Consider the following 27,607-nt stretch of genomic DNA (forward strand, 5'->3'; position numbering starts at 1 on the left):
TCCTTTCTCCTTCCCAATCAAACTCGATGCTCTTTGTGGGTCCCTTCCAACTCAGGTTATTTTGATTCTATGAATACATTTCTGATTCTCCTCAAGCAGTATTTTCTCCTTCCCAATCATACCTCTGAAGACAAGTGGAGTAACAAATGGAAATGAAACAATTCTTCCTCAAAATCAATACATGGGGGTGAAGGGTGCAGGTCTCCTGCTTCTCCTGCCTGGGGAGAGAATGCTGGAGTCCTGTGCAGGACTGGCAGGACAGGGCCAGCAGTGATCACTTCTCTGATTCAGCAGAAAATGGTTGTGGGGAAACCCCATTGAGGTCCTCCATGACTCCTCATCATCATGGCTCTGTACTTCTGGCACCCTCTCCTGCCTGGACTGATGCCTGCAGGCACTGGGAACACCATGTACCTTATCATGGAATCACAGAATAGTTTGGGTTGGAAGGGAACTTACCCTTTTTCCACCACCCCTGCCACAGGCGAGGAATTTTCCACTAGACCAGGTTGCTCCAAGCTATGTCTGACCTGGCCTTAAACACTTCCAGGGATGGGGCATCCACAGCTTCTCTGGGCAACCTGTTCCAGTGCCTCACCACCCTCACAGGGAAGAGTTTTCTTCCTTACAGCACCTCCCCAGGGGAGACCTGGAGGCTGGGTACAGCATTTCTGATGGGTCTCTTCTTGCAGAAGACAAGGGAACACCTAAACCACAAAGCGTGGTAGACCCTGTCCTGTGACGAGATGCAGCACCTCTGGTTCTCTAAGCCAAAAGAACCAAAACCCTCTGTGTCTAGGATTTATTAAAGACACTGAGCTGTGTTAGGGGCTTACAGGAACTCTGTGCCACTTCCCCTTCTTGTACAAGGATGAAAAGCCCTGTGTGTGGGGAGGGGGAAGGAAAACCCAAGGAATATCACAGGGCCATCTGGCCTTCAGTAAAATGCAAATCTTGGAAAGGGAGGAAAATAAGTTAAAGAGTCCAGTGGGTTCAAACTGGAATGGGGAGGACAAAGGCAATGCAAACATTTGATTACAGGTTGAGGTTCGGGCTCTTCATTCAGCCTTGGTGCAAAAAAGTCATCGGCAAAAATACCAGAGGTGTGGGAATAAATCAGGCAGAAAACTCAGACTTAAAATCAAATTTATTTAGAGGAAGAATGACTTTACAAGAGGTTGATACTGATAACTAAAAAGGAAGATAAATAAAAGCTTGTTACAAAACCTTGTGGATTCTGGCAAGTTACAGAAAAATTGAAGAATTTTACAGTCAGCAACCTGCTCACTTTTTACATAATTACAAATTAACATACAGCAATTAGGTTTTAGCCTCTTCTTTAAAAATCCTTTTTTCCCAACTTTTTTTCTTTATGGGTTCAACATGAAAAGGCAAAGCTTTTTTTTTCTTTTTTTTTAATAAGAAACAAACCAAAAACAGAGGTATATCAGGTTATTACAATACACCTCAGTGTTCTGGGAATTACTCAAGTGCATTCCATATTAGTACAAAATAAACACCAGGCTAAACTTTAACCATAGGCGAACTGAACCGGACATAGAATTTTATTTCATTTTTTTCTTGAGACAGTGTTTAATATTGATAAAGAAAATAGTAGCATTACTTTACAGCATGGAAAGGATGGATACCTATAGACAGCTTAAATACATACAAAGCTCATAGCTGTATGCAGAGCAGTGAGTGTTATCCTGTTCCCCCCTCCCCCCTAGCAATGGAAGCTGAACTATACTTGGGCAAAGCATCAGTGTCAGTGAAATGCATGTGGAAGGAAAGGGCACAGAGCCCTGGAAATGCAGGTGTGAATGGAGCTGGTGTTACACTTCTCATGACTGAAGAGCACAAGGTGTAGGAGGTTTGGCCAGTTCAGCTCGCCTATATTTAAAAATTAGCTGTATCACCAATGAAGAATTGTGGATTGCTGCCCCTTCTGACAAATGAGGCAAGAATTATGAGCAGCAGGGGAGGTTTTTTATTTAAAGGGGTGCCCTAAATCATGATAAATTCCCAAACCTGGCCAGCAGGCACAATAATTTCCAGAGTTCTGGTTAACAAGGAATGTTTTGTGGGATTTTAGCAGATACTCTCCTGTGTCCCCTGCCCAGTCCTCCCTTGCTCCATGCCATAGATATCCTAGACAGCTTCCTTGGGATTTGGCACCTGAAGAACCTCTTCTGACTAGGTGGCATGTGGAAGGACTGGAACTGGGTGTTTCAGCAACAGCTGTGATGTCTCCTAGTGACTCAAGGAAAGGTGCAAAAGTGATTGGACTCTCTGGATGCAAATCCACACAAGCTGATGGCGTTACTGTGCTGCCACACCTGGAAGAGTCCACCCTCAGTGGGGATGGCAGCTCCTGTCCCAGGGAGGGCACTGGGAGGTGAGCAGTGGACAGTAAACACCTTGGTGCGTGGAAAGGGCCTCACTTATTTGGATGCATGCCCTCACATCTCCTTCACTCTGAGTTTCTCCAAGGAAAAGGAGATGGAGGGAAAACCACTGGGGAGGCTGCTTCCCTACCTGCCCTAAGGAAGGTGATGGTGAAGGTGACATGGGCTCTCCTAGGGGATGTACCTGAGCCAACAGAAGCCAGTTCTCTTGTCTTCTCAACCTATCTGCAGTGGGACTGTACATTAGACAGATTCACACCCACTTTGGTCTAAAAATAATACAAAAAGCTTGGTCCTTCCTCCCCTCTGGGGGAAAAGCCAAACCAAACCAGGAACACGCCTACTTGAAGCTCTGATTTTGCTGGGGATACAGAGGGGGATGCAATGGCAAAAACTGATTGTCTCCAAATAACCATAATTAAAGGGGGCAAGACCAGTTCCATTTAAAGTGCTTTATGGCATCAAACTGACATCAAGTTATGTTTTGAGATGATCACTTCATTGAAAAGAATCTAAGGCCAAGCCCACACAGCCCCATCGAGTCTCCCACCCTTTGCTACAGCTACTCTCTGCTGCTGGGTATTCTGGCACCCCCAGCTAATACTGGCCACTCCTGCACCTGTCTGAGCCCACACTCTCACTTTCCCTGGACACTGAAACCCCTCCTGTTGGGCAGTGGCAAAGACCAGGCCAAGAAAAGCCCAAGAAAACCAAATCTGATTTCTGCCCTCCAAGAAACACCAGCACAAACAGCTCCAAGAGCCCTTGCAGGACCCTCTTCTCCAACAACAACACAGGCTTCAAAGAGATGTTTTTGAACCTACTCTGAGTCCCAGGAACCCCATGCAAAACAGGGTGGTTTGGGTGCTCCAAATGGATTGAGGGACTGGCAGCAGGCTGGGCTGAAGAAATAACATGCTTTCAACAACTGCAGGATGGATGCCAGGCATGGAACTGGAGCAAATGCAATTTTAAGGCCAGGAAGAAGAAAGGTTTTGGTGCTGTCAAGCTGGGACAATACTCTAGCAGGCAATGCTAGACAACCTTCAGGGATCAGAGCAGCAATCTGACTCTGGGAACATATGCCAAGGCTTTCCAAAGAAAACCTGAGATGAGAAAAATAAAAGGCTAAAGAGATAAAAACAAGCCCTTACCTTCCTAAAGGTAAAAGAAGGAGGAAGCAGTGTGGGAGGAGAGGCTTCATTCCAAAAAAGTGAATCATACAGTAACAGACATCCTCCAGGGACAAGGGTCTGTCCACCAGAATTTAAGACACAAACAGCTTGGTACACAGGATTTGTGGTCAGTGTATTTCTGACTCACACCTGTGGTTTCTGTCAAGGAACCACAGGGACCTTGGGAGATCACTTAGCCAATAGTATTTGCACTTCAGGCACTGAATGCTCTTTTTGATTTGCACAGGTCAGGAGAGATGGTGAAGCCAGGCAGACTCAACCCAGCTGCCCTGGGTCACTCATCTGCCTTTTGGTGCCCTTCTCAGAGCCATGGGACATTGCTGTGCTGGGAATATAGCATGTGCTGGGACTGGGGAGAAGACAGTGGGATAAACTGAAAAGTTCATAGTGGCAAAGGCTGTTCCAGACTGAGGGAACTCAGAGGTACCAGTGCCCTGATCTCTGCTCACACAACAGCACATGAGCCATGCACTGCTTTGGTTTCCAGAAATTTCATCTCAGCCCATTCATGTTTGCAGATGTATGAACAGCAGGGCAGAAGTTTCTTTCTGAAGTTGGTGGTTTTCTTATGAAAAAGGTAACTCCACACCACCAGCACGTGCCTCCTTCAGCACCCCTCGGGTCCTGGAGAGCAACTTGAGAGCAACTAGAGCCTCACATCGCTGCAAGGCACTCCATGCTTTGCTTTTTCCTTTGCCTCCAAAGGGAATGAGATAACCTAACCAAAATGTTTAAACGTGAAAACTAACTGACAGGAGAAGCCTTGTCTGAAGTCATTGTGTCTTTTTCCAGACTTTTTTGGCCTGAAGATGCTTTGCCTTGGAGAAAGCTCTCAGCTGAAAATTGAGTGACTTTGGGCATGGAATGAGCTGCAAAGCAGCACTGCCCAACCCCATGGTTTGTAGGAAACAGGGACATGAGAACATTTGGTTTACCAATCTTTTGGTAAGAAAACAAAACAAATAAACAAACAAAAAAAAAAAAATAAAGGGGGGGAAAGAGAAAAAAAACCTCAAACTATTCCCCAAACAAAAGCAAAAGTAAAAAGAAATAAAAAAATAAAACCAAGTAAACTTTTAAAAAAACTCTTTCAGATAAAATGAAAGATAAATATTTTTGCAAGCCCTGCTTGCAATTAAGAACAAGCACCAAATAATATTAAAAAAAAAAACAAAATGAAAATAAATCTCAACCCTTTTTCCTTTCTATTTTTTTTCTCTTTTTCTTTTGAGTTTTAATAGTGTAGAGAGCTTCCAAAGCAAGCAGGGTTCCTGCACCAAGACAGCCCAGCCCAAGCATCCACCTCACCATCAATGCTGCTGATACTCATCAGCACTAACTCTGAAAATTGCTGCGGGTCACCAGCTCATGACAAGCCTGAGAGCAAACTGAAAGCAAACAATAGTACAAGGAGAGAAATTATTTGTTATTTCAAAGAAAAAAAAAAAAAACTGGTAGGAAAGGAAATGTACCTGACAGCTTCAAACTCTTGAGCAAAACCTTGACCTATTTTGAAGCTGGTAACCATTTACAAATCCACTTGGGTAATTCTCCTGACAGGGTTTGGAAGAAAGGTGATTTTTGAGAAAAGTATGTCTTGTTGCATTTCTCCTCCCCCACTGAACACATGCCTGTACTCCACAACTCTACAGACACCCCACAGCTGGCACAGCAAGAGCTGCCCTTGGACCTTCCTGTTCTGCACAGACACTCCACCCCAGAGGCCATGGGGACACACCACACTGGCCTCTGGACCTGTCCCACAGGGGGTTTGTCCATCAGAACCTTTTTCTCCCCAGAAATGGTTCCTAAGTGCCCGGTATTGCACAGCCACAGGGACAGGAGCCACCTCCTTGGAGCTCGCCCTGTCTCACTGACCTGCTCAGACACTGCTGCTCTCACTCTGTCTCAGAAACCAGCAGGGCAAGTGAGAAAATCCAGACAAACAGAAGCCCAACAGCAGCACAAACAGCAGGCTAAGAAAAACACAAAGAACAGAACAAAGATCCCGAAAAGCAGATTTTTAGCCACCCCCCCCAACTCAGTCATTAGCCTTGTATGGGGATGTCAAATGCAACTGGAGAGCTCTGGCAAAAACATAATCTTTACTTTGGGGATGGGAGGGAGTGAGCTGGAGCTCAAAGAGATTGTGTTATTTCCATTTGAACAGTCTGTTCTGGCTCCCTGGGATTGCCTTATCAGCCTACCAAAATTCTCTTTTCTGTGCCATTTTAAATCTACCCAATAATGTTCTGCTTGACTCTAGAAACAGTTTGACATTTTATTCCTCTGCCCCCCAGAAATTGTTCAGAATGATTTTAAATTTTAATTTTTATCCTCTGAGTTGTTGCTTCTGAATGCTGTTACTGCTTCCTGGTGTAATGTACCCTTCTGAAACCAAACATCCCCTACCCCATGAGCACAAAAGGGGTGTGCAGGTCACTGTGTTACAGCCGGAGCAGTAAGGGCAAGATATTTAATATCTACACACTCCCTGAAAGTCCTCAGGTATCATCCATCCCCACGGGTGGACCTTGGCAGTAGGGACTGTAAGCATATCCCAGTGGATACATAGATACATATATGTACATATACAGTATATCCATATATGCCAGTGTGTACGCACCATTTGTAGAGTCCTAATCTTTTGCTAAACGCTTGGTTTTGGTTCTTTTCCCCAGAAAAGGGGAATTTGAAGGCACAGACCCCTTAAGGCTATGTTCTCTCATCCTTTAGCAGTAAGAAGAGACAGACAACATCTATCCCAATCCATTTGACCCCAGGTTTGCACAGGGAGATGGTCCTGTGTGCCGTGCAGGCACAGCCTCTGCAGGGAGAATTCACCTAAAACCACAGGAGAGAGGCCCTTATCCACCACTTAGCAGAACTTCAGAACTTTTTTTTTATTTAAAACCTCCAGATGCTCGTCCAGCGCAGGCACCACCCGTGTGCTGTGTCACAGGCAGGGAGATGTCCACGGTGCCAATGCCACCACTGGAACAGTCCATGCTCAGCAGAAGATCTCCTCACCCTCTGCAGGTGCTTCTGATGAGTGAGAATCTGTAAAAACAGCATGTGGGAATCACTATGGGAACACAGGGACACAGCAGGCAGAGCGGGGCTCCATGTGCACAGAAACCCCACTGTCTGCCAAATCCACCAGGCCCCTTAAAAGATATTCAGTTCCCTGATGAGCTACCATGAAATTACACCTTGTCATGGGTGAGATTTCCTGTGCACAAGCTGGAAAACATCAGTGAGCTAGCATGAATGAAATCGGTCATCCGAGGGCATGTGATCAAATTTCATGTGGGTCAGAGGTTTGAGGTGCAGCTCTGAGTCCTAAGGGGATGCAAAACTATCAGACAAAAAAAAAAAACCCTGTATGTTTTTGTTTCAGATCAAGTGACAAAACAGACCAGCTTGAGGGGAGAGGCCAGCACAAGGCCTTGTGGGTATCATTTCCAAACTGCCACAGAGCTAAAGCAGACATCAATGCCTCAGGAGCTGCAAGAGCCAGGAGCATCCCAGCAGCAGCTGCTTCTGAAAGCCCTGACACTGAAGCAGAGTATTTTCCTCCTTGAAGCAGAGAATGCAGCCCATGGAGGCTGCTCAGGATGGGATGGGAAGGGAAGAAACAATGAGAAGAATGTGTGTCCCTCTGACAACCCCAGGGGCTGCAGAACAGGCAGAAACACCCACAGAAGATCACTTCAGGCTGAGAAGTCCACTCAACACAGCTGCTCTTCCCCATCCCTGTGTCACCATCCTCATTTCAAGCCAGATTTTGTGGCTTCCACAAGGTCACTGGCTGCAGGAAAACAGCCAGCTTACCAACCCTGAAAAAACACCTGTGAGCTCCCCTGACACTCACCAGACTGCTGGGAGCGATGTCCCCTGCCCTTCTTCTTCTTTTCCTTCTTCTCCTTTGGTTTGGCTAAACTGAAGAGGCGAGTAGGCATCTGGGTCTGCTCCTCAGCTGCCTTGTTAGTCTGGTTTGTTGTGCTAAGCAAATGGAAAGTGCTTTTCTCTTTGTGTGTCCTTGAAAGACTGTTCCTTTTGGGGGAGACAGACAGTTCTGCATCAAAGTGCCCTTGTTTAGGAAGGGAAGGGTTCTTCTGCATGGAGGATTCGTCAGTGCTGGACTGGGAGGAGACTCTGGCAAGTTTCTCATGTAGATTTGAAACCTAGGAAGGAAAAGTGTTTCATGAAAGAGGCTATCAGAGAACATGGATAGAAAAGTGGTGTCCCAGGCCACTCACAGGGGTTGCTCTTGTGAACATCCAGCCCATTCACCAGGTAAAACAACCTTCCCATCCAGGCAATGTAAAGAGAGAAAAGCCCTCTCTGTTCAAGATGAAAATATGAGCCACAAAAAGAGTAACACTCCACTATCTTTTGCTCCTACATGCACTCTGCTATGTATCAACAAGCCAAGGGCAAATATTCTCTAAGATCTCACTAGCAAGACTCACCCTGCATCGTTTGCACACACAGATGGTGGCAGGAGGCCAAGGAGCAGCGTGCCTCTCTGGGAAGGGAACGCCAGCACACGGCACAGCAGCCCCATGTGTCAAAGGAAGCCTTCCCAAGCAAAAGATGAAAGCAAAAGCATTTTTCCTGATTTTTTTTCCTAACGGCTGTCTCAGGATGTAATTGAGCTTGCACATTCAAAGGGAAGATCAAAACAAGCCCAACAAAGCTTGACTGAACACTCTATTAATAGCTCTGCAATGTCAGTCAGATACCTGCTTTGAGAAGGTGCTTCCTTCTCCTAAATCTCTTAGGCCTTGCAGGCATTTTACCTCTCAGCTTCTCCCACAGCACCCATGGCCCTTGTCTGCAAGTGCTTGGAGCTGGAACAGCTTCACTGGCTGCCTGGAAAACTTCTGGCTTGATCAGGAGCCAGGTGGGAGGGAGCAGGACCTCCTTTGGTGATGAGCTTTTCAGAGCTCACTGCTCAGCTCCACAATTAGGCCGTTCAGGTATCGATAATCATTCCCATTCTGCAATCCAACATTTATAAACTAACTCTGCTACAGCTCTAAGCAAATTACAGTCAGAATTAGTGACTTACAAACAAACAAATGACCAACAGGCTTAAGGATTAAATTCAGTCCATGTTTTGCCAGTGGTGCTGGCTCTCCTCAGTCAGACTGCTGCACAGTTGTTAAGGAATAAACTGTAGCTTGCTGAAAATGCCCAAACCAGGACCTGTGTGTGAGTTTTTCTTTGTGCTTGTGAGCAGTCAGATACCAGAAGCCTCTTCCAGCAGAGCTGGGGATCTTTGCTGACTGAGCCACAACTGGACTGCAGGTGCTTGGTCTTTCAGGACAGGGGCAAGGCCATCTCTTTGCTGGATATTGAGAATACTTTTGGAGATGGATGAACGTGAACAGCCTTGCCCTGCAGTTATCAGCCTCACAAGTGGCTTTTGTGACAGCTGGAGGCTGCAGGTTACCCACAACACTCAGGCTGTTTCTGTGAAGGATGGACTGCTCCGCAGAGCTCAGCCCCTGGGTGAAGGCCAACATCAGGCTGTGTCACCCCCTGGGACTGCCTGGGGCACCTTCCCTGGGACTGCCTGCCACCTCCTGTCTGCCATCCCCCAACACACAGACAGGGAAGTGGGCAGAGCTCACTGGCCAGGCACCTCCAATACACCATGGAGCACCAACAGTGCCCGAGCAGCTTCAGAGGTGCAAAACCAGCAGCACTGCACATCACATGCAAGGGGAAGAGCCAGTTTTAAACACCAGAGCCCACATGTCTGGGCACTCTGAGGGGCATGCAGTTCACCCAGGAGCTGGCTGGGAGCTCCCTGCGGGGATCAGCTTCCCAAGGAGCCTGGCTGCCATCATCCTTTACCTGGTTGTGGTCAGGCTCCTGCCGCATCTGACCAAATCTCTCCACGTCCTGCTTCAGCTGCACCTTCTCCCTCTCCAGCTGCTTCTGGGCGGCACGCAGCCTCTCCAGGTCGAGCTGGTAGGCCGCCTTCTTCACCTGCAGCTCCTCCCGCTCCCGCTCCAGCTCCTGCCTCAGCCTCTGCAGCTGCTCCTCGCGCTGCGCCAGCTCGGCCTCGTGCTCCGCCAGCTCCTTCTCGCGCACTTCCCACTCCTTCTCCCTCCTCCTCCTCTCCTCCTGGTGCTGCGTCTGCTGCTTCTTCAGGTTGGCCAGCTCCTGGCGCTGCTTCTCCAGGCTGCGCTGCTTCTCCTGCTCCAGCAGCGACGTGGGCCGGGAGGAGCCTCGGCTCGGAGCCCTCTCGCTCAGAGCCAGCTTCTGGTCCTCGATGTAGGTGTCCTGCTGCAGCACCACGCCCTGGCAGAGGGGAGACAGAGATCACTGCAGCACCCTCTCCCATCCCTGAAAACCTCAAGGTGCTGTACTGAAGCCCTTCTGAGCCCAGCCCAGCACTGCTGCCTGGTTACCAGAGCATGCTGGCAAAGCAGCTTCCCCAGCAGCTTCCCAAATTCAGGCCAGCACTGGTTCCCTCAGGCAGCAGCTCATTCCCACAGCCTGCAAGCTGGCTGTGGGGTGTCCAGCCACGCAGGGCTGTGACACAAGGGGCAAAGCACAACAAGCAGCTCAGGCAAGCAGCGTGTGGGAGCAGGATGAAGGGCTAAGCCTACCTGCAAAGCAGTGAGCAGCTTATGGAGGCTGGTAATGGTTTGGAGGACCTGCTGCAAGAAAACAGAAGCGTTGCTGTTAGATCTCACTGGGTGCTGGGTATGTGCACAGCACCTTCTCCTGCTCTGTGTCCCACCAGTGGGTCTGACAAGCTGCACAGCCATCCCTCTGCACCCTGCTTTTCCTCACTCTTCCCTTGCAATGACTGCATCAGCCCCCAGTACACCAACAGATCCCTTGAACATCTCCCAGAAGTGCCTGGCATAACCCTTCTCCCTTCCCTAGCTGTCATTGCAGCAGGGGAAGGAACATCTGCAGAGGCACCTCCTGGCACAGAGCTCATGAGAAGTCCTGGGTTGTCTCTGCAAACCATTTCCCACACTATCAGCTTGCTCAAGAACAAGCTGAATAATTGAGATGAAGTCCAGAAGTTCACTTAAAAATTTCAGGGAAAAAAAATGCAATCTTTAAATAGATGTGGACTATTTGTACCCTTCCCCCCCAGCTGACCCATACAAGACCCACTGCCACCAGGCAGAAAAGCTGCACTACTGCAGGCAACACAAGTGCAGAAGGTGTGCTCTTGGAGGCTTTCTGAAAATACAGAAATGCAAACACCTCATGCATCAACACAGAGCAAGCAACTCTGGAGTTATGCTCTATCCCTAAATTTAGCCTAGCTAAAAATTTCTCTGAATCTCTCATAACCTACAATTAATTTCAAGAAGAAAAAAGAGCACTTCAGTATTTGCAGTAGTGGAGTGATAGCCAGTATTAAGAGAACTGCTTCTCATTTTGTCATTAATGCTAATTGGGAATTATGAATGTGTATCAAAGGGAGAATAGAAATCTAATTGCCCCAATTCACTGCACCTGCAACATAAAATTAAACTCTCTCTGTCTGCAGATGCACAATAAATACAGCCCTGTGCATCCTGGTGGTAATTAACCCTTGCTGCTTATAATCAGCACATATCATCTTGCTGGCAAGCAGATGACAATCAGTGAATTCTCTGTCTAAACATCCAAGGTTAAACAAGTAAATGACACAGTGGGTTCAGCTTAATGTATTTAAAAGTCTAGATGTGCTTCAGCAAATTAAATGTGTTTTCTTCTACATTATCACCTATTGAGACAAATTCTCTAGCCACTTAAATGAAAGGAACAGCTGAGCAATGGAATCAATTCTTACCTCGTTATCCCTTTTCAGCATGAACATCAAATTAGCATTTCCACCCTATGACAAGATCACAAATTTAATATGAGGACAATGAAAAATCATACCAAATGTCTTCTGAAGCTGAACTAATGACACATCCATTAAACACTCCCCTCCACCTTCCATTTTGGGAGAATTCATGCATGTTTTTAGGCCATTTGGAATCATATAGAATAAAATGTTAATTAGGTATTATTTTGCAGTTATGTGATGGATCAACCCCCCAAAAAGAAAAGGTATAAGGTTGTAGCTGACCTTAGCATTTCAATAACAATGCAAAATTAAACAAATGCTTTGGCTGACCTGCAGACAGATGGTAGCTAACCTGTGCCATTAAGGAGTACAACTGATTTGCAGTGGTTTTCAAGTCAGTGGTTTTGGGTGCATATTTCATGTTTTATTTTATTTTATTTTAAACTTATTAAGATGTATCTAATTGTCAAGAAATTTTCAGGCATTTTTTTAAGGCTAGAGCTGTCACTCCTGAAATATGAACTCAGTGGTGGCAGACACAAATCAAACCATACCTTCTTTAAAATGCTGTCTGACTCTGTTCTCCGAAGGTCCTGAGCATCATCACCCTCATCTTTCACTCCACCTAAAGGAGGAAGCCAGCATTGACATCAGTTATTCAACATTTTAAGGCAGAGATGAACTTGCTAAAGTCTGAGGAATTTAATACAGGAAACTCACGTGTTCCACAAAAGCGGACACAGAGCTCTTGACATTTTAACTAAATGAATTTGAGCCCTAAATATACGGAACACGTCAGCACTACCAGCAAAAGTGGATGTGAATTTAGATTAGGGTTGACTTTGGTTTCAGAGAACGTGCTGATAAATTCAGCTATTAGCTGTGCTCTGCCTAGCCCCTGCGCTGCTGTCTACTACCACAGAATGCTTGCTGAGAAGACATGAGGCAGCATAAGAGCAGATGGAGGATGATAACAGAATCATATCAGGGTATATTATTGCAGGTATAGTTTCAATGCCTCTCTTGTGCAAGTTAATTTACATCTGGGTCAGATACTGCTGTGCAACACCCTGTGTAATTCTATGCTAACAATTTATCATTAACCTTAGCTATCAGATACCTGGATCTTCAAAGGGACACTGGGCTTCTCTTTCTAACTTCCCACTGGATGCCTCATATCAGTGCTCCTGAGCAGGACTGAGCTGACCTGTGGGGACAGGAGGGCTCTGACCGTCCCCCTGTGCTGCCCCTCTGCTCAAAAGGAGTCACACAGACCTTCCATCCTCTAGCTCTTGCCAAGACTATTGCACTCCCGTTGCCAGCTGAGATGCAGCCCGTGGGGAAAACCCACACGTGCAGTGGCAACTTTCCTTCTGCCACTCTTAAAGTCTTCACATAAACCTGAATCTGCAGCAGTGTGAAGGACACCACACGTGGTGTAAAGGCCCTCTCCTCCCCCCACCCCCGAGGCTGGCTCTGCTGTTAGAGGCTGACCCTCAAGTCCTCCTAACAGACCTGCTCTCCTGCGCCACGTCCTGGGACCTTCCACCTCTCTGCAGGAGGAAACTCCTCCCTTCTGCTTTGCTGGAGGGGAGAACGAAGGGGAGTCAGGTTATAAGCCTTGCCCGAGATTTCACAGGTTGTGAACAGAAGAACTGGAGAGAATGCCACGTTTCATACCTCCTGGGCAGAACAAATAGGCCCTGCATTCTTTTCTCAAAATCTCCCAAGACCCTACAACTACTGAATTAGAATCAGAGGATATTTCTACAGAAAACTTATATTTTGGGCAACAGCCTGAGGTTGTCCCATTCATCGTTGCAACAGAGAGAGGCACAGCCCTCAAGAAACCCCTCCAATGTGAGTGTATTTGTCATCATGATGACAAGGCCTTTGGGCTCTCCAGGAGAGCTGGGAAAGCCTCTACATAGTTCTCGTGTCTGACTGTCTGGAGCTAACACTGCTCCTTTAATGCGGGAGGTCAGATGAGGTCCAACAATGCCAGTGCTGAGACAGACACTAGCACAGCAAAACTGGTTGTATTGGGAGTGTGAGTAAGACCACAGAGAAAGGAATTTGAGGACAGGGAGGTTTCTGATGACTAGAGCAAAGAAAGAGGGCATTGGGAAGCAGCCAAGTATGCAGCTGAAATAAGTAGTCACGCATTTCTTTGGGAGAGACTTAATTGGAGGAATAATACATGCAGATGTAGGTGGAACATAAATGCACAGAGAGTAGAGACAGGGGAGAAGGTGTTTGATTCAGCAATATCCACATCCATTTGTAAATGCAACAGCATCAGGCTCCTGCTGGGAAGAAAACTGAAGAACAAAGAACAGACCTGTAGATATTACAATAATAACATGAAGAAACTAATTTATTGAGAAGCCAAATGCTTTCATGTGGCATGTAAGTAAAGTAGCAAGTATTACTTAGAGAGAGCACAGAGAGGAGTGAAGAGTTCAGGTGTTTAACTCTTGTATAGCCACAGGTTCTCAGCTATCATCAGTCCACCTGTACATAGGCTTTTTTTCCTAATCTGTGATTTAATCTGTCACCTATTGTTGGAGAGGAGTTGTGAAACCCAAACCACCAGCTGAAGTCCTTCTGAAGCAAGAGGATACGATGACGTGTGTTATTAACAAATTCTGATGAGCACACACAGGACTACTCACCCTTGGAGGCGTTCATCTGATGACTGTCAAATCCTCCAAAAGTTTCTGCCCTTCTAGGGAGTGAGATGGGGCCAACTCCTCCCTCCTGATCCATGGCAGTGCTGCTGACCTGCTGTCCGAGGGCAGTGCCCAGGCTCCTGTTCACCAGGTGTTGCAGCAGTTCAACTGATAAAAAGCAGCAATGTCTTTGTTAAAGCCCACTTCAGGTTTCTGAGCAATTTCATCCCTGCCTGAGCTCAGGTCAGAAATTATTTGGCGTATAAAGAATCTAGGTTTCTGTGACAATGACATGAACAGCACACATTGCCCCTGCAAAACCTCACTCTGTCTGACCACTAACTCCAACTCTTGGAGCTCTGCAAAAAGCTTACACCTCCCTCTCTTCCTTCAGGCAACCTCAATGTTCTCTGACAACAGCATTTAATAATTTTAGCCTCTCCAAAGATCACACTGGAAAGTAGCCTGAGTTTCCACCTACCCTTGCCTTTGTCAACAGAACTGCCTGTCCCTTGCAGGCACCACAAGCTCCTGCTGGAACCCAACCCCATCCTCACATCTTGCTGAGACTGAAGAACAGCAAAAGCCTGGATGGTCCAAATTTCAGCCAAGGATAAATCCCATGCTGTTCATGACCCCAAAGCAGGTTCAGTGCATGGTTTTCTTTGTGCTGACTTTCCTGCCCTCTTTCAACACTCCCGCAATACCTGCTTCCTTTCCTGATCCTCATGATCTGTCCCTGAGACAATACCAGGAGGAACAGTTTCTCCTTATCTTGTTATTCTGACAAAGGGAAGATGTTTCCTGCAAAACTGGTGCTTTAGGAATGATGCCTTCATTGACAGTAACCAATTATAGTTGGTTACTATCATTTACATGTCACATGACTGGCTCACCTTCATTTATTGCTGATTTCATGATTTCCTCTCCTTTTGGAGCCTCTTCTGTGTTGGCTCTGAAGAGCAGCCTGGAGCTTGGCGTCTCCTCCTGTACAGAACTGTCTGCCATGTCCTGGAAGATCTTTGTCTTCTCCTCCAGCAAGAGCAGGATCTGTTTATCCTTCTGCTGAAGTTGTTCTGTGGGGGTGAACAGAAAACAGGGATGAAGACAAAATAAAAGCTATGGCAAGGAAACCTGAGCTATTCCTGAGATATTGGCCCCATCTAGCGGAGCACGACAATATGTGCTGGGCTTGGCAGCATGACAGTGCCCTGGGCAATCTGGCACAGCAGGCTCGGAAAATAAATAATGCAAGGAAGGCAATCTGCAAGCCAGGACTGCAGTTATTTGCTGGATGCAGGGCTGAAAAAAGTCACACTTCTACCACAAAACCCAATCCAAAAAATTCCCATACATTTTTCCACAGTGGCCCCCCAGCTCTGTTCCAGGCAGATTTTACCTTTCAGTCCTCTCACTTTCGCATCGGACAACTTCTTTTCAACCTCAGACTCACAAGGGACTCCTTCATCTTCATCTCTATCCCTGGACAGGAGACACAGCTCAATTACTACAGGAACACACCCTGGCACCCCCTGCCTCACAAGAACAGCTGAGTGCCTTACATGGTGTGCATTGTGTCCTGAATGATCTGTATCCAGCCGTTGCGCTCTTCTTTGGAGCTGGCATGGACTTCCACCATCTCGGGATCCTTTCCACCCATGCTGATCAGGAACAAACCCTTCTCTTCATGAGCCACTTCTCGTACAATCAGCTTCTTCAGAGAGATCACAGTGGATTTTTGGTCCTTCAGATGGAAAGAAATGGGTGAGGAGGGGGACCAGAGCTAGCTCCCAGATTCAAACTAGCATTGAAAAGGTCTCAATAAACCATAGTGCTACATCTCTCAGGTTTGTAAGCATTTTCTGAACATATTTGTTAATTAAAAAAACAAAATCATTTGAATGGGGTCAAACATAAAGAGATGGGCTTGCTTTCCTCCAACAGTTACGCAGGAAAAGTAATTTTACCTCACTCCATTTCAAGAAAGAATTAATTCTAAATTGACTTTGTGGTTTTGTAAACTGTACCATATTTTGCTCTGATCTCATTTTCTACTGACCACACTCTTCCTGTCACTAATATCACAGCTCCTTACACTTGGTGCAGCTTGCTAGCCTGCTTCACACACAGTGTCTTCACCATCTCTCTCCAGGATAAAGTCTTGTTTCCAAATCCCACGAAACCTCTGCTGTTCTCAGATGCTCACAGCTGCCTGCTGTGTCAGAACCCGTGTGTGAGGTGATGTTCACTGTGTGCTAGGTCTCTGTGTCATAAGCCTGCTGGGTTTCAATGTCCCCAGGCTGCTGTGTCATCTGCACAGGAGCCAGCCCCTTTGTGCATTGTACCACCTACTGCAGCTGGGGTGATCTGGTTCACTAGCAGGGCTTGTATGCAAATCAGCTTCCCCAGTGTAGGGCACTGAGCCCATGCAGAGGGTTGGTGGAACTGGAATAACAAATTATCAGCTTTCAAAATGCTCAAAGAGTGGAAAGGTCACAAGGTTTATCCAGTCTAGACCATGCCTGGAAGGTACAACCCAGACTCCATCAGGCACCAGGTTTTCTTTAGGAGGTCAGTGTGCCCAGCCCTTTCTGGGGGCCTGCCCTCAAGCCTAATGTTTTTGCTCCTGCACATTACAAATATATTTCTCTGACATTTATTTTCAAGCTGTTCTGTTGAGTTTACTGCCCTGGCATTTCACCTCACTGCCCCCTGCATCAGCTCACAGTGCATTTGGACATTTCCTTCAGCTGAGGTTCTTTTTTACAAAGTTTGCATTATCCCCTCACCCCGTCCCAGCCCAGTCACTGCTCCAGTGTGCACAAACTGCAAAGCACAAGTGTTTCCAGTGACAGGCAGGTTTTCAAGGCCAATTATCAGCTGTGCCAAGGCACTGCAGGAAGGGGAGGAGGGAAGACATGTTTTCCCATCAAAAAGAATGGAGTCTGCTCAGCAAACAAAAATGTTCTGAGCAAGAAAATTAAGTTGTTTACAGGCAATTGCTGGCTTTGCTGCACAACACAACATTAAGGGTCTCTCCCACAGAAAAGTAAGGAGGAAAAAAGGGTTGAAGCCTTACCAGTGAGGCAAAGACATACTTCTGGTCCTTCTCCTGAAGGAACACGAGCATGTCAGAGAGGAGAACAGCCTGGACTTCTGCAAAACAAGAAGCACACCACTGCAGTATAACCACACAACTCACCCCAGAAAAGATTTGCAATAACACCAGTGCTGGGGAGCAGCAGGGCTGGTTCTGCAAATTCTGAAAGCAAGACCAACCTCCCAGCTGTCAGGAGGAGCAAGGGCAGTTCCTGGAGATGCCAGATCAGGTTAGCTCTGAACCAGCTTTGCATGAAGCAGGACACATCAGCACCTGGGCATCCTGCAGGATTTGCTCTCACCAATGGGAGCAGTGGTGCTCCTCTCCAGCCACATGCTCACTACCAGTTAAGACATGGGCATAACAGAGAAAGCCAGAAACATTTATTCAATAGAAGCTCTGTTTTCTCAAACAATCAATATTTCAGCCCTCAAGCAAAATATCTGCACAGGAAGTTTTGGATTTTATGGTTCTCTTGATGAGTGGTTTGCAGGGTGTAAATTATCGCGCAATAACAACATTTGTCAGCTGCAGTTTCTTTCCCAGGAAATACTGACTTCAGGAGCCACCAGTAATTCTGCTCTCAGACAAACACAACTCTGAGGGGAGCCTGTGTGAAACACAGGACCTGGCTTTCTTTCACGGGAGAAGGAAACACAACCTCAAGCCAACAGAGGATTTTAAATCAGTCTTTTCCCAGAGTACATGTAGAGCCTTCCAAGTCTCCTAATAACATATCATAAAGCTGCACAGCAACTACCAAGTGTAACGCCCCACCCAGACCCCTCAGTACAAAGAGGTTTTGTGTAATGTACTTGGGAAATCTTGTGACAGAGAGGAAGCAACCCAGAAACTTAAATCATCCCATGGGTAAATCCTTCCAGTCTGTTTTGGGAAGACAGAATCCATTCCAGATAAAAGAACCACTAAACTTTAGGCAAAGCTGCAAAATGAAATCCAGGCTCTGGGAGGTTTGCAGAAGGTGGCATTTGACTGCCTTTTTCTCTGTTCCATGCACTTTGCAAGAGTGGAAATGCTAAAGCCGTTAAAGAAAAGTTCTTCCTATAATTTTTGGTGCTCCATTTCAAATACCACAAAATAACCTAAATATATGAAGGATCTACTCTCTCCCTGGGTCTGCAGCCTGCCTGCAGGACCTGCCTTCCCTGGGAGTCTGCACTACAGACATGTTTGTGCATTTCTATGACTAAGAAATGCAAATGGAGCCTGTGCTTATCAGGATTTCACAACAGCAGCAGAACTTGCTTCATCCACCATCTAAAGGCAGTAGCAGTCTTGGGTGCCTAGAAATCATCTGTAAACTTCCTGCTTCCAAAACCTCAAAATAAATCATACCCCACATGGAATTCCACGTTATCATCACCTCCCTGCACAGCACGGCATCAGGCTCCCAGGCCCCATTCATGCCCACAGACCATAATTTAATCAGCTAATGCTGCAGGGAAGAAGGGAAGCCCAGCCTTCCTGCCAAGCCTGAGGCACAGCCCTGTCTGCTCTTACTGCTACTGTGGTCCCAGCTGAAAGTTTCCTTGGGAGATTTAGTGTTTAACTCACTGGAGAACTTCAATGCACAGCATCTTAAAAAAACTACTTCCACCTGATAACAAACAAAAAGCAACTCAAGCAAACACTGACCCAAGAAGAGGCAGCTGCAGGGACAGCAGAGCCTCTCCTGAGCAGTTCGTGTCAACAGCTTAAGAGGTTCAAGAGCAGCAAATACCTGGGACATCTCCCTGGATCCCAGTGAAACTAGGATGGTACTGCTGCAGACCTGCCACAGCCCTTGGAGGGAAGGAAAGGCCTGGAAATTTGAGGCTGGGTTCTATATTTAGCCAGCACAACTCCTGGAACCATGGCACAGGCATGGAGATCTGACTCCATGCTCTGGGCAACTGCAGCCCCAGTTGTGTCCTCCCAGCCCAGAGCATCCCTCAGCAAGTCAGTGACACACTGAGGTGTCACTGCCACCTGAGACCTCAGCAGGCATGCAGTCACCAGGAGGAAAAGCAGCTCTCTATCACCTCAGAACCCACACAAGTAATTGGAAATGCAATGGGGAGTGGGGGTACAGCAGGGGAAAGCTGGTGTCACAATCTGTCAAAGCAGAAGAATAAATCAAGGGTGGAGGCACCAATCCTACACCCAGAGAGGGTGAGCTGCATCCTTCCTCAGCAGAAGGCAGGAGAGTCTTACCTTTTAACCGGCCAGCTGAGTTTCTTAGTGAAACAGGCCCATCTCGGATGAGTTTCCGATGCCTCAAGTCCTCTCTTGCAAACATCTGGCCACTCTTCATCCTCATGATGGACTTGCTGTCTGTCCGGTTGTAAATCTCCCCAAGACGCATTTTCTTTTCATACTTGCTGACTTTGCTGTTGACTGCAGCAATCACATCTTTAACAAGGTTTAATGACTGAGTCAAGTCTTCATGTTCCACTTCATTTTCTTTAAAAAAGAAACAGAAACATCTCGATTTGACTTTGTGCAGTCTAACTTCCCATTTTTACTTCCTTCCTTCCTCTTCTCCCAAGTTTCCACATTGTAACTATTAATACTTAAATGAGACATTTTTCCCCCTTAAAGAGAGTTTCACAAAACCCTTTACATATACATGGTTGAGACTGGAGAATATTCCAATATACTTTGCATATAAGACAGTAGAGATGAAATGCACAAATTAACTACACATTTTAGCCAATGTCAAAAAAAGCAAGCTGGGAGACTTTGGAGTCTAGGCATGTTGCTCCATAATTAGCTACAGACAGACTTCTAACAACTAAATCAAGGTACCTAAACAACTAATCCTAAGTGGAAGTATTGAATTCAGTTATCTCTTTGCAGTGATGTGAGACAACAATGACTGGATTAGCTGGTAAAAAAATCTGCTTTAGCTGTAAAGGATCAAAACTTCACATTGGACAAACAAATATGTGTTTAGAATAGAGGAACTGGTCCCTACCTTTGGTGTACTGCAGTATCCTTTGCAAAAGGACCGGGTACTTTGTGATTCTCTGTGTTACCAACAAGATACATTCAGGAATCCCAAGGCGCCTCACCAGGGAGCTGCTCATTTTTTTCTAAGGAACAAAGAAGAAAATTTCAGTTCTGCAGCAAAACACTCCCCCAGAGTGCAGAAAGGACACGTCTTTTCCATTGGGTACATCTGTCCTTCCAGGTCCTACCTTGATAAAGGCGTGAAAGCGCTTGTTGTTTGTGTAAAGATCTTTGAAGTAATTGACAGCCTCGTTGTGATGCCCGCAGAACTTGCCGTACGTTTTCTTCATTCGCTCAGCATTCTCCCCAGAGAACTGCAAAGAATGGGACACACAGCTCCAGCCTGCACTGAACTCCTGGGGTGACATCCCAGCAGTGCCTGCCAGGCTCTCAGAAGAACCTGATGAAATCAAATTAGTCCAAAGCATGCTCGACCATGCAAGCAGATCTCTAGAGAGTAAAGAGTTGCGTTGGGGACTTCACTGAGCTCACACCTACAGCAAAATTTACAACTCCACTCCCATGGCTTAAAAGCCAACCACAAAAAGAGTCAAAACAGACAAAAAGAAGATAGAAACCGTGGATAAAGAAAAGTAAAATGATCCACTCTGAGTTAAACACCAGGTCAGTAATGCAGCCAAGAAACACATTGGGCATATTTAGCTGTAAGCTTCTGCCTACACTCCAGTCTGTGGTCAAACTGTTTTGTGCCTGTCAGTGAATGCTTCTCTTTCCCACAAAATGAACTAAACAGTGGACCTTCCTCTGAAAGAGCAAAAAGTGCTTCAAAAAGCAGAGGCGGAGATTTTTATGTGTGAAGAGTAAAGGTGCCATCAACTGTGTTTATCTGACAGGCACAAACAGGAGGGAAGGAAAAGCATCTGGCTTCCAGCTGTGCTCTCAGAACTGCAAACATTTTCCAGCACTTACTTGATTCACTAGGATGTCACCTATCCTCCTGATAACAAAGTTCTTTTCACTTTTGTCTGCCAGTGACTCCTTCTTCCTTTCCAGAATTCGCTGGAAAAACTGACTGTGGATGTGCAGCAAGTTTTCCAGGCAGGGAAAGAGCTTGTCCACGGCTTGCTGATCAAACTGCAGTTCCTTCAACATGGCTGCACTGTACACATCGCTCATGATCTTCAGGGTGCGGACGTGGTGCATTTCTGTCTGCATTAGCTCTGCATGGGATGAGGACAAGAGTTCATGGGTTAGAGCACAAGGAAAAGCTGCCATTAGAAAGTTTTTCCATAACTGGGCTTCTCTAAGTGGTTTCAAAAAAATTTCATGTCAGGGATTGTAACATCAGTCAAGTTTCATGTGTGAGAGAAACAGGGGGGAAGATGTGTCCCACAACAGAGAGCTTTGGATGTTGCTGCTGGGGTCTCAACCTTCATCCCTGATATCTTCTCCTTCCTAACACCTCACTGCCAGCCTCCACACATCCCCCTTTTGCCATACAGGTTCCTGAATGCCTCAGGAAAAGACTTCGTAGTTAGCTGCTTGTGGTGGAACCCACTTTGAAAGTCGTCAACAGACAAATGAGGAGAGGCAATTCCTGGGGTTTTTGATGGCTTCTGGATATGTGAAATGCAGAAAGACACCCTTCACAGAATACATTACATTTCTAGGAGCTTCAAGAATGAAAGCTTGGCTTTTGAGGAAACCAAAGCAATGTTCCTATCAAGGAGCTGTTTACAGTGAGTGAAAAGTGAAGACGTCTCACCGTAAATCACATCTTGCCGTTTGACAACATCTTTGTATTGCTGCTGTAGGAACTTGCTGTCCACTACTTGGCTCCAGGACTCTGCCTCCAGCTGCTTGGAATCTAATTCCAGGTCTCCCATGAGCTGTCCTTCATTCATGTCTGCACCTTCACAAAGCAATAGAAGTGCCATTAATATGTGGGTAATTTGTCCCATTTGAGATTCTAATTATTTAGGCTTAGGCTTTGTCAGTCACACCATAGACATCACACACATCCTCCTTTACTGACACAAATGATCACATACCACATAAAGAGTAGTTATGAAAAACACTTTTAAAGGTTATTTCCTAGTTTCCTGTTCAGCATTTTCACATGGACCAAATTCTAGCTCAGATAATGTATTCCTAATCTGCCATGAAACGACATTGCAGTTAAATAAAAAACCACAACAGAAGAGGAAATGTTTGTCCCTGAGCTAAATTCCAAGTAACTCAACTGTAACTGAAACCTTCTAAATGTTTTTCCATAATTCAATGAGCTAAAGAAATTACTATGTGGGGCTTTGTTTTAGTTTATCATACTAATATTCTGAGATTAAAATAAATGCACTTTAATTGTCCATTATAAAAGAAGACAATTGCTGAAAATGGATTTTCTATTTCTGGAAAGCAGCACTGAGACCTTCCATCTCCTATAAATGCCATGGAGATCTCTTACCTTCATCAACCAGAGACTCCATGGATTCATTAACTCGGCTGATTTTATGTAAAGAGTCTGTTGACTGCGACAGGAATTTCCAAGTGTGTATTAGGCTGTCATCGTTCCCAACTCTGCAGAAAAACAGAACACACAATATTGTTTATGACAAAAACCCAGCCAAATGTACTTTCAGATAAGCAGAATAAATGCATTTAAAATATGAATTGAAAAACAAAGCCAGCACTGCATGATTACGTACAGAAATGTGCTTTTATGTGTTGTTTACTAACTACCCACGGGAGCTTGAGAAGCTGTAAGTGCTACAGTTGTGAGTGACGGTGCTTTCCATAAAGAACCACTCCTGAGCTTTTATAGTCTGGACAACTCCATTCCAGTCACGTCCCATCCTCACTGCCCCTGGAGCAAACAGTGTGAAAAAATGCCACACCAAAGGCTCTACAAGAATCCTTATCACTAGCCCTGGGAAAGATCAGAAAATGGACTGTACTTAAATTCCCCATGAATAGCCAGGACATCCAAATTGCCCAGAATAAGCCAGTCCCTGCCTCACATGTAGAACTCCTCAATATGCAAGTATGGTAGGAACCATAAATTAGATTTTCTTCTATGTTTTTTTTTCTAATGAATTATGTATAATGCAGTCTAAAAACAGGAAGACTGCAGCTCTGTGCCTTCACCCTCTTGTTATGGACACAAAAGTTAATATTATACCTGACCTGCAAACGTGTGCTTGCACAGCATCCGGCCCAAGGCAAGGGAATTCCTTCCTAGGAGACCAGAGCATCCCTGGGAAGTGGCCTTGAATCTACCAGGCCAACTCAGTTGGGCCTCTGAACTCCTGCCGTGACTAAACTAACTCAGACAATGAGATTGTGCAGAAGACAACAGATGGTATCACACAGAACATGGCTATTTCTCTGTTTGTGATCCCTTTTGTACCTTTAACGCAAGTCTCAGCACATGAACTATTTTTAGTGAGATCTGCATTTATTTATGTCAGCAGCATCAGATAACACACACACACAGAGCCAGGTGTGCAGGGAGGAGCCGTACCCTGCAATGTTCTGTATGGAGACACTTTTGGAGAGTGCAGAGGGCTGCTGTGATCTCCTGTTGCTGAAGCTGGAGGTGACGGTGCTCTCGTCGGGCGCGAGGATCGCGGAGCGCGGGCGCTCCTTGGGCTGCGAGCCTGCAACGCAAGGGTGGGAGAACAGTCAGCCCGTGCAAACACCTTAACCACTGCTCACTGGCATGGGGACCACTTAAAAGGACCCACACTCTGAAATTCACTGCCTTTTATTTCTAGAACAATCCCCAGGGGGTGTCAGCAGTTAGGAACAGCCATAGGAAGGGAAGACCATTGACCCCTGAGCAGAACTCACTGCGCTATGCTTGAATTACCCAGGTGGGAACTGCAACTCCAGAAACTGAATTTGACTGTTTTGATAATTAACCTTACATCACAATCCACCCTGTTGCCTTTTTATTTCCCTGGGCACATAGTCATATAACCTTTGACCTCGATGTTTCTGGTCAAACTCTTAGAGATGGGTTTCTCTTATCAATAGGTACCATAGAGAAATGATAATCCTGATTTCATTATACCACCACATACCTCTAGGTAATCTGGTAATATTAATTCCAGATTTTTCCTTCTTCACATGCATTTCTGCTATCTGGAGCAACACCTCTTGAACTTCATAATAAATACCACCGTGATTACAACTGTATTATATAGTGTGGTTCCATATAAGCTATCATTTATCTTATCAAAGCTTATCATTTAAGCTTATCAAATCATGGCCCTACAAAACCAGTCTGGGCTATTTCACACCTATTCTTCATCCTGGTGACACTGGGTCACTCTGCAGCAGTCAGGAACAGTTTGTCAGTATTCCTCCTACTCAAAATTAAACTTTCTATTTTGCCTATCTCAAAGCCCAAGACTATTTAAACAAAAGATAATTGTGTTTTAAATCCTCTCCACTTAATACTCATAGTTGGATTCTTTCCTATGGACATAGGCTGCATCTTCCAGATTTTGTGGAAGTTAACAGTTACAGGCCTTCTGCAAGCTACAACAGACAAGTGATTTTTCTAAATCTGAGATGATTTTACATTTCCTTAGAGCTACACAGACACTGCAGAAGGGGATGAATTCTGTGCAACTTCTGAAGTCTCAAATATTGCTTAGCATGCACAGAGGATGCTCTCACCCCTGCTTTGTTAAAATCTTATTTTTTATTATATCAAGTATCAGTTGTCAGAACAGTTAAGAACAGCAGTTCTTAACAACAATTAAGACCACTCCCAAAGCAAAGGGAAAGAAATTGTCTTACTTTTGTTTCTCATGGTTACTGTGGGTAATGAAGAGGTATCGTGTGCCTGCAGCATCCCTCTCTGTGGCTGAAAGAAAAATAAAATTCACTTTAATTTCTTCATCCCTTCTCCCAGAAGGCTGTGACATATAAATAAAACAAAAAAAAGCTATTTTTTTTCCTGAAGCCTCTCAGTGTATGTGTATTTTTAAATATATTTTTATTTTCTCTGAATGAAGTGGGCAAAATAACAGATGGAGAAATGTGCAGCAAATACGAAAATGTGAAAGTGATGACAATACTGAAATGAACTGAAATCATAATTGCACAAACATTATTTAGCTTGGAGAAGCAAGTTCCTTGCATTTGGGGTAAGCAATGAAATCTGTGTGTTTCTCATACAAACAGTATATTTAACAGTTTTCATTATATGAAAGCTTCAGCATGGGCTGAAGTTCTTTACAACAAACTGGAAGCTTTGTGACATGTCAGAAAGTGTTTTATATATATATAAATATATATATATATATATTTAGTAGAGTAGGTGAAATCCCTTACCTTCATTTTGACCTTTGCACAAGAAGCAAAATTCTCCTTACAGCCTTTGTGAACAATTGCATTACAGTCTGTCAAAAAAAAAACCCCAAAACCAATTAATTAAACAAAACTCCACAGAAAACAGGCCAGTTTTTGCTGTTTGTAATCTGAACTGTTAACTTACACAACTGAGAATTGTAACTTTCAGGCATCACTGTGGTTTGCATGACTAGCTGAGAGAGAGGCTGCTTTCCAGGAAAATTAGCCTTTTGTTAATAACATTTCCTCAGAGAATTTAACAGGAAGTTCTATTTAAAAATCAATGCAAGGTTGAATTGTCAGGGGTCTTAGATTAAAGAAAAAAAAGGAAAAAAACCTCCTGATGGCATTATCCCTCTGAAAGTAAGGTGGAAAGCAGAAGTAGGAGACAGAAACAGAAGCCAATTGTAGGGCCAGTATTTCTCTGAAAAGACAAATACTGTTCTCATCAAGACAAGGACTATGAGATCAAAAAGACAGGAAGAGGATGGAGAAATTAATTTACATAAGCTCAGACACCATGGATAAGATCTATAGCACAGAACCCAAGTGCTGCTGTACTGCAGGGTTACCAGAAAAGGTAACAAGAGCAGCATCTGTCAGGAATCCTTGAGGTTGGGACTTCCTGCTGGAAACTGAAGTTTTGGTCCAAAAGCATCACATTCACCAATGCAAAGACCATCCTGCTTTAAATTTGCTGCATATATGCCAGAGCAAAAGCTGAGTGGCTTGGTTCTTTGGTTTTTTTTTTTTTGAATACCCTGAGTCTGCCCATGACTTCTGCCAGCAGATTTCTGGGAATCAAATTTTCAAAGATGATTAAAACTCCCTTTTTTTTTTTTTTTTTCCAATAAGAATTGAGAAATGGGTTTCAGGCTTTAACTCTTTTGGCAGATGAAAGATCACAGCTCAAGATGAGATTCAGTAGCTTAGAAAAAAATATTTCCACCTATTCATGACAACACTAACACAGATAATGAACTGTATTTTACAAATAAGTGTGAAGTTCTGAATTATTTCTTGAAGGAGAAAAAAATGAAAAAATTCTATGTCCAGAATGACAAAATATGCTCACACTTCTAGAATCTCTAACATTTGGGATGACTCAATAAAAGCCAGTAATTCTGATATTTGGACAGAGATGAGGGTAAGGTCATTGGGTGCTGCTATTCTGACAATGTCTCACAATTTCCTGTGCATGAGAAGACAGAACAAAGCAACCTGAAAACTGTTGCAAAAACCCAAAAGTGCTGTAAACTTGACAACCAAACAAGAAAGAGGAACAGAACCTGCTCCTCTGGTGCATGAACAGAGGCAGTGAGACAATTCAGAATAATGAAATTCACACTCAAGCCTTGAAAGCCTGAAGACAGCTCTTTAGTGTGTACCATTTGGCAAAAAAAAAAAAAGGATTTTTCATGTTAAAAAATCTGGTTGTAGGGACTTCATTCCTCCAATTCAACTCTTCAGCAAGAAAGAAGTTCCTCTAACTCCTGTGTGTCACTAGTATTAATAACTACAACCCCCAAAACCTTATTTTCTGCATCACTGATCAAAAAAAAAGTAAAAAAGACAAGGCAGAATGCTACTAAAAATCAGGGTCTTTTGCTTGCCCATTTGTTTCAGAGCATGTACAATCTTTCAGCATTGAGTAGATGTTTCAGGAAGCTGGGGGTGCATAACTGAAAAGCTGAGACATTAATTTAAAATATCCAGTGCTTTAAAAAGCATTAAAACTCATCCATAGGTGAGACAGAGCAGTGGTGGTAGCACCAGCCTACATCAGCACAGGAGTATCAGAACCTCTGCTGCTGCTTATCCATCATTTCCAAAGCATCTGAGGCTGATTTTTAGATGCAATGAGAGAAAGAATCACTTGCTGGTGTAAGCTCTCAACATAGGCCTTCACCAACTTTTTTAGGACATTAATTTCCTGGCCAATGCAGAAAACATGCAACAATTTTGCATCGTGCCTTGAAAACAAGAAAGAACATCTGTGTTAAAACATACGACATTGTTGGGTTATTTTATCTCATTAACATGTGGAGCATTAAACTGGGATATATTTGATGTTCTAC

General features: G+C 44.9%; 1 protein-coding gene across 11 annotated transcripts in view; it reads right to left on the bottom strand.

Annotated features, from left to right (window-relative positions):
• Positions 1 to 976: 976 nt before the first annotated feature.
• The window catches only part of AKAP13 (A-kinase anchoring protein 13), a 208,580-nt gene continuing 181,949 nt past the window's right edge, over positions 977 to 27,607 (bottom strand). For 6 of the 11 annotated variants that reach the window (XM_030955269.1, XM_030955274.1, XM_030955268.1 and 3 more), the window contains 21 exons: positions 25,512 to 25,579; positions 24,975 to 25,041; positions 23,689 to 23,824; positions 22,633 to 22,745; positions 21,934 to 22,080; positions 21,138 to 21,388; positions 20,396 to 20,521; positions 20,173 to 20,290; positions 19,410 to 19,658; positions 17,175 to 17,251; positions 15,658 to 15,839; positions 15,495 to 15,577; positions 14,992 to 15,171; positions 14,099 to 14,263; positions 12,939 to 13,007; positions 11,978 to 12,048; positions 11,424 to 11,468; positions 10,234 to 10,284; positions 9,473 to 9,922; positions 7,479 to 7,791; positions 6,615 to 6,664 (listed from right to left, as the gene is read on the bottom strand). In XM_030955269.1, the coding sequence (XP_030811129.1) occupies positions 6,615 to 6,664; positions 7,479 to 7,791; positions 9,473 to 9,922; positions 10,234 to 10,284; positions 11,424 to 11,468; positions 11,978 to 12,048; positions 12,939 to 13,007; positions 14,099 to 14,263; positions 14,992 to 15,171; positions 15,495 to 15,577; positions 15,658 to 15,839; positions 17,175 to 17,251; positions 19,410 to 19,658; positions 20,173 to 20,290; positions 20,396 to 20,521; positions 21,138 to 21,388; positions 21,934 to 22,080; positions 22,633 to 22,745; positions 23,689 to 23,824; positions 24,975 to 25,041; positions 25,512 to 25,579 (3,011 nt within the window). Of the gene's footprint in view, positions 6,665 to 7,478; positions 7,792 to 9,472; positions 9,923 to 10,233; positions 10,285 to 11,423; positions 11,469 to 11,977; positions 12,049 to 12,938; positions 13,008 to 14,098; positions 14,264 to 14,991; positions 15,172 to 15,494; positions 15,578 to 15,657; positions 15,840 to 17,174; positions 17,252 to 19,409; positions 19,659 to 20,172; positions 20,291 to 20,395; positions 20,522 to 21,137; positions 21,389 to 21,933; positions 22,081 to 22,632; positions 22,746 to 23,688; positions 23,825 to 24,974; positions 25,042 to 25,511; positions 25,580 to 27,607 lie in introns of all 11 variants that reach the window. The other 5 variants (XM_030955270.1, XM_030955267.1, XM_030955278.1 and 2 more) reach the window with 5 other exon arrangements.

This window comes from Camarhynchus parvulus, chromosome 10, assembly GCF_901933205.1.
Source record: "Camarhynchus parvulus chromosome 10, STF_HiC, whole genome shotgun sequence".
Lineage (NCBI taxonomy): Eukaryota > Metazoa > Chordata > Aves > Passeriformes > Thraupidae > Camarhynchus > Camarhynchus parvulus.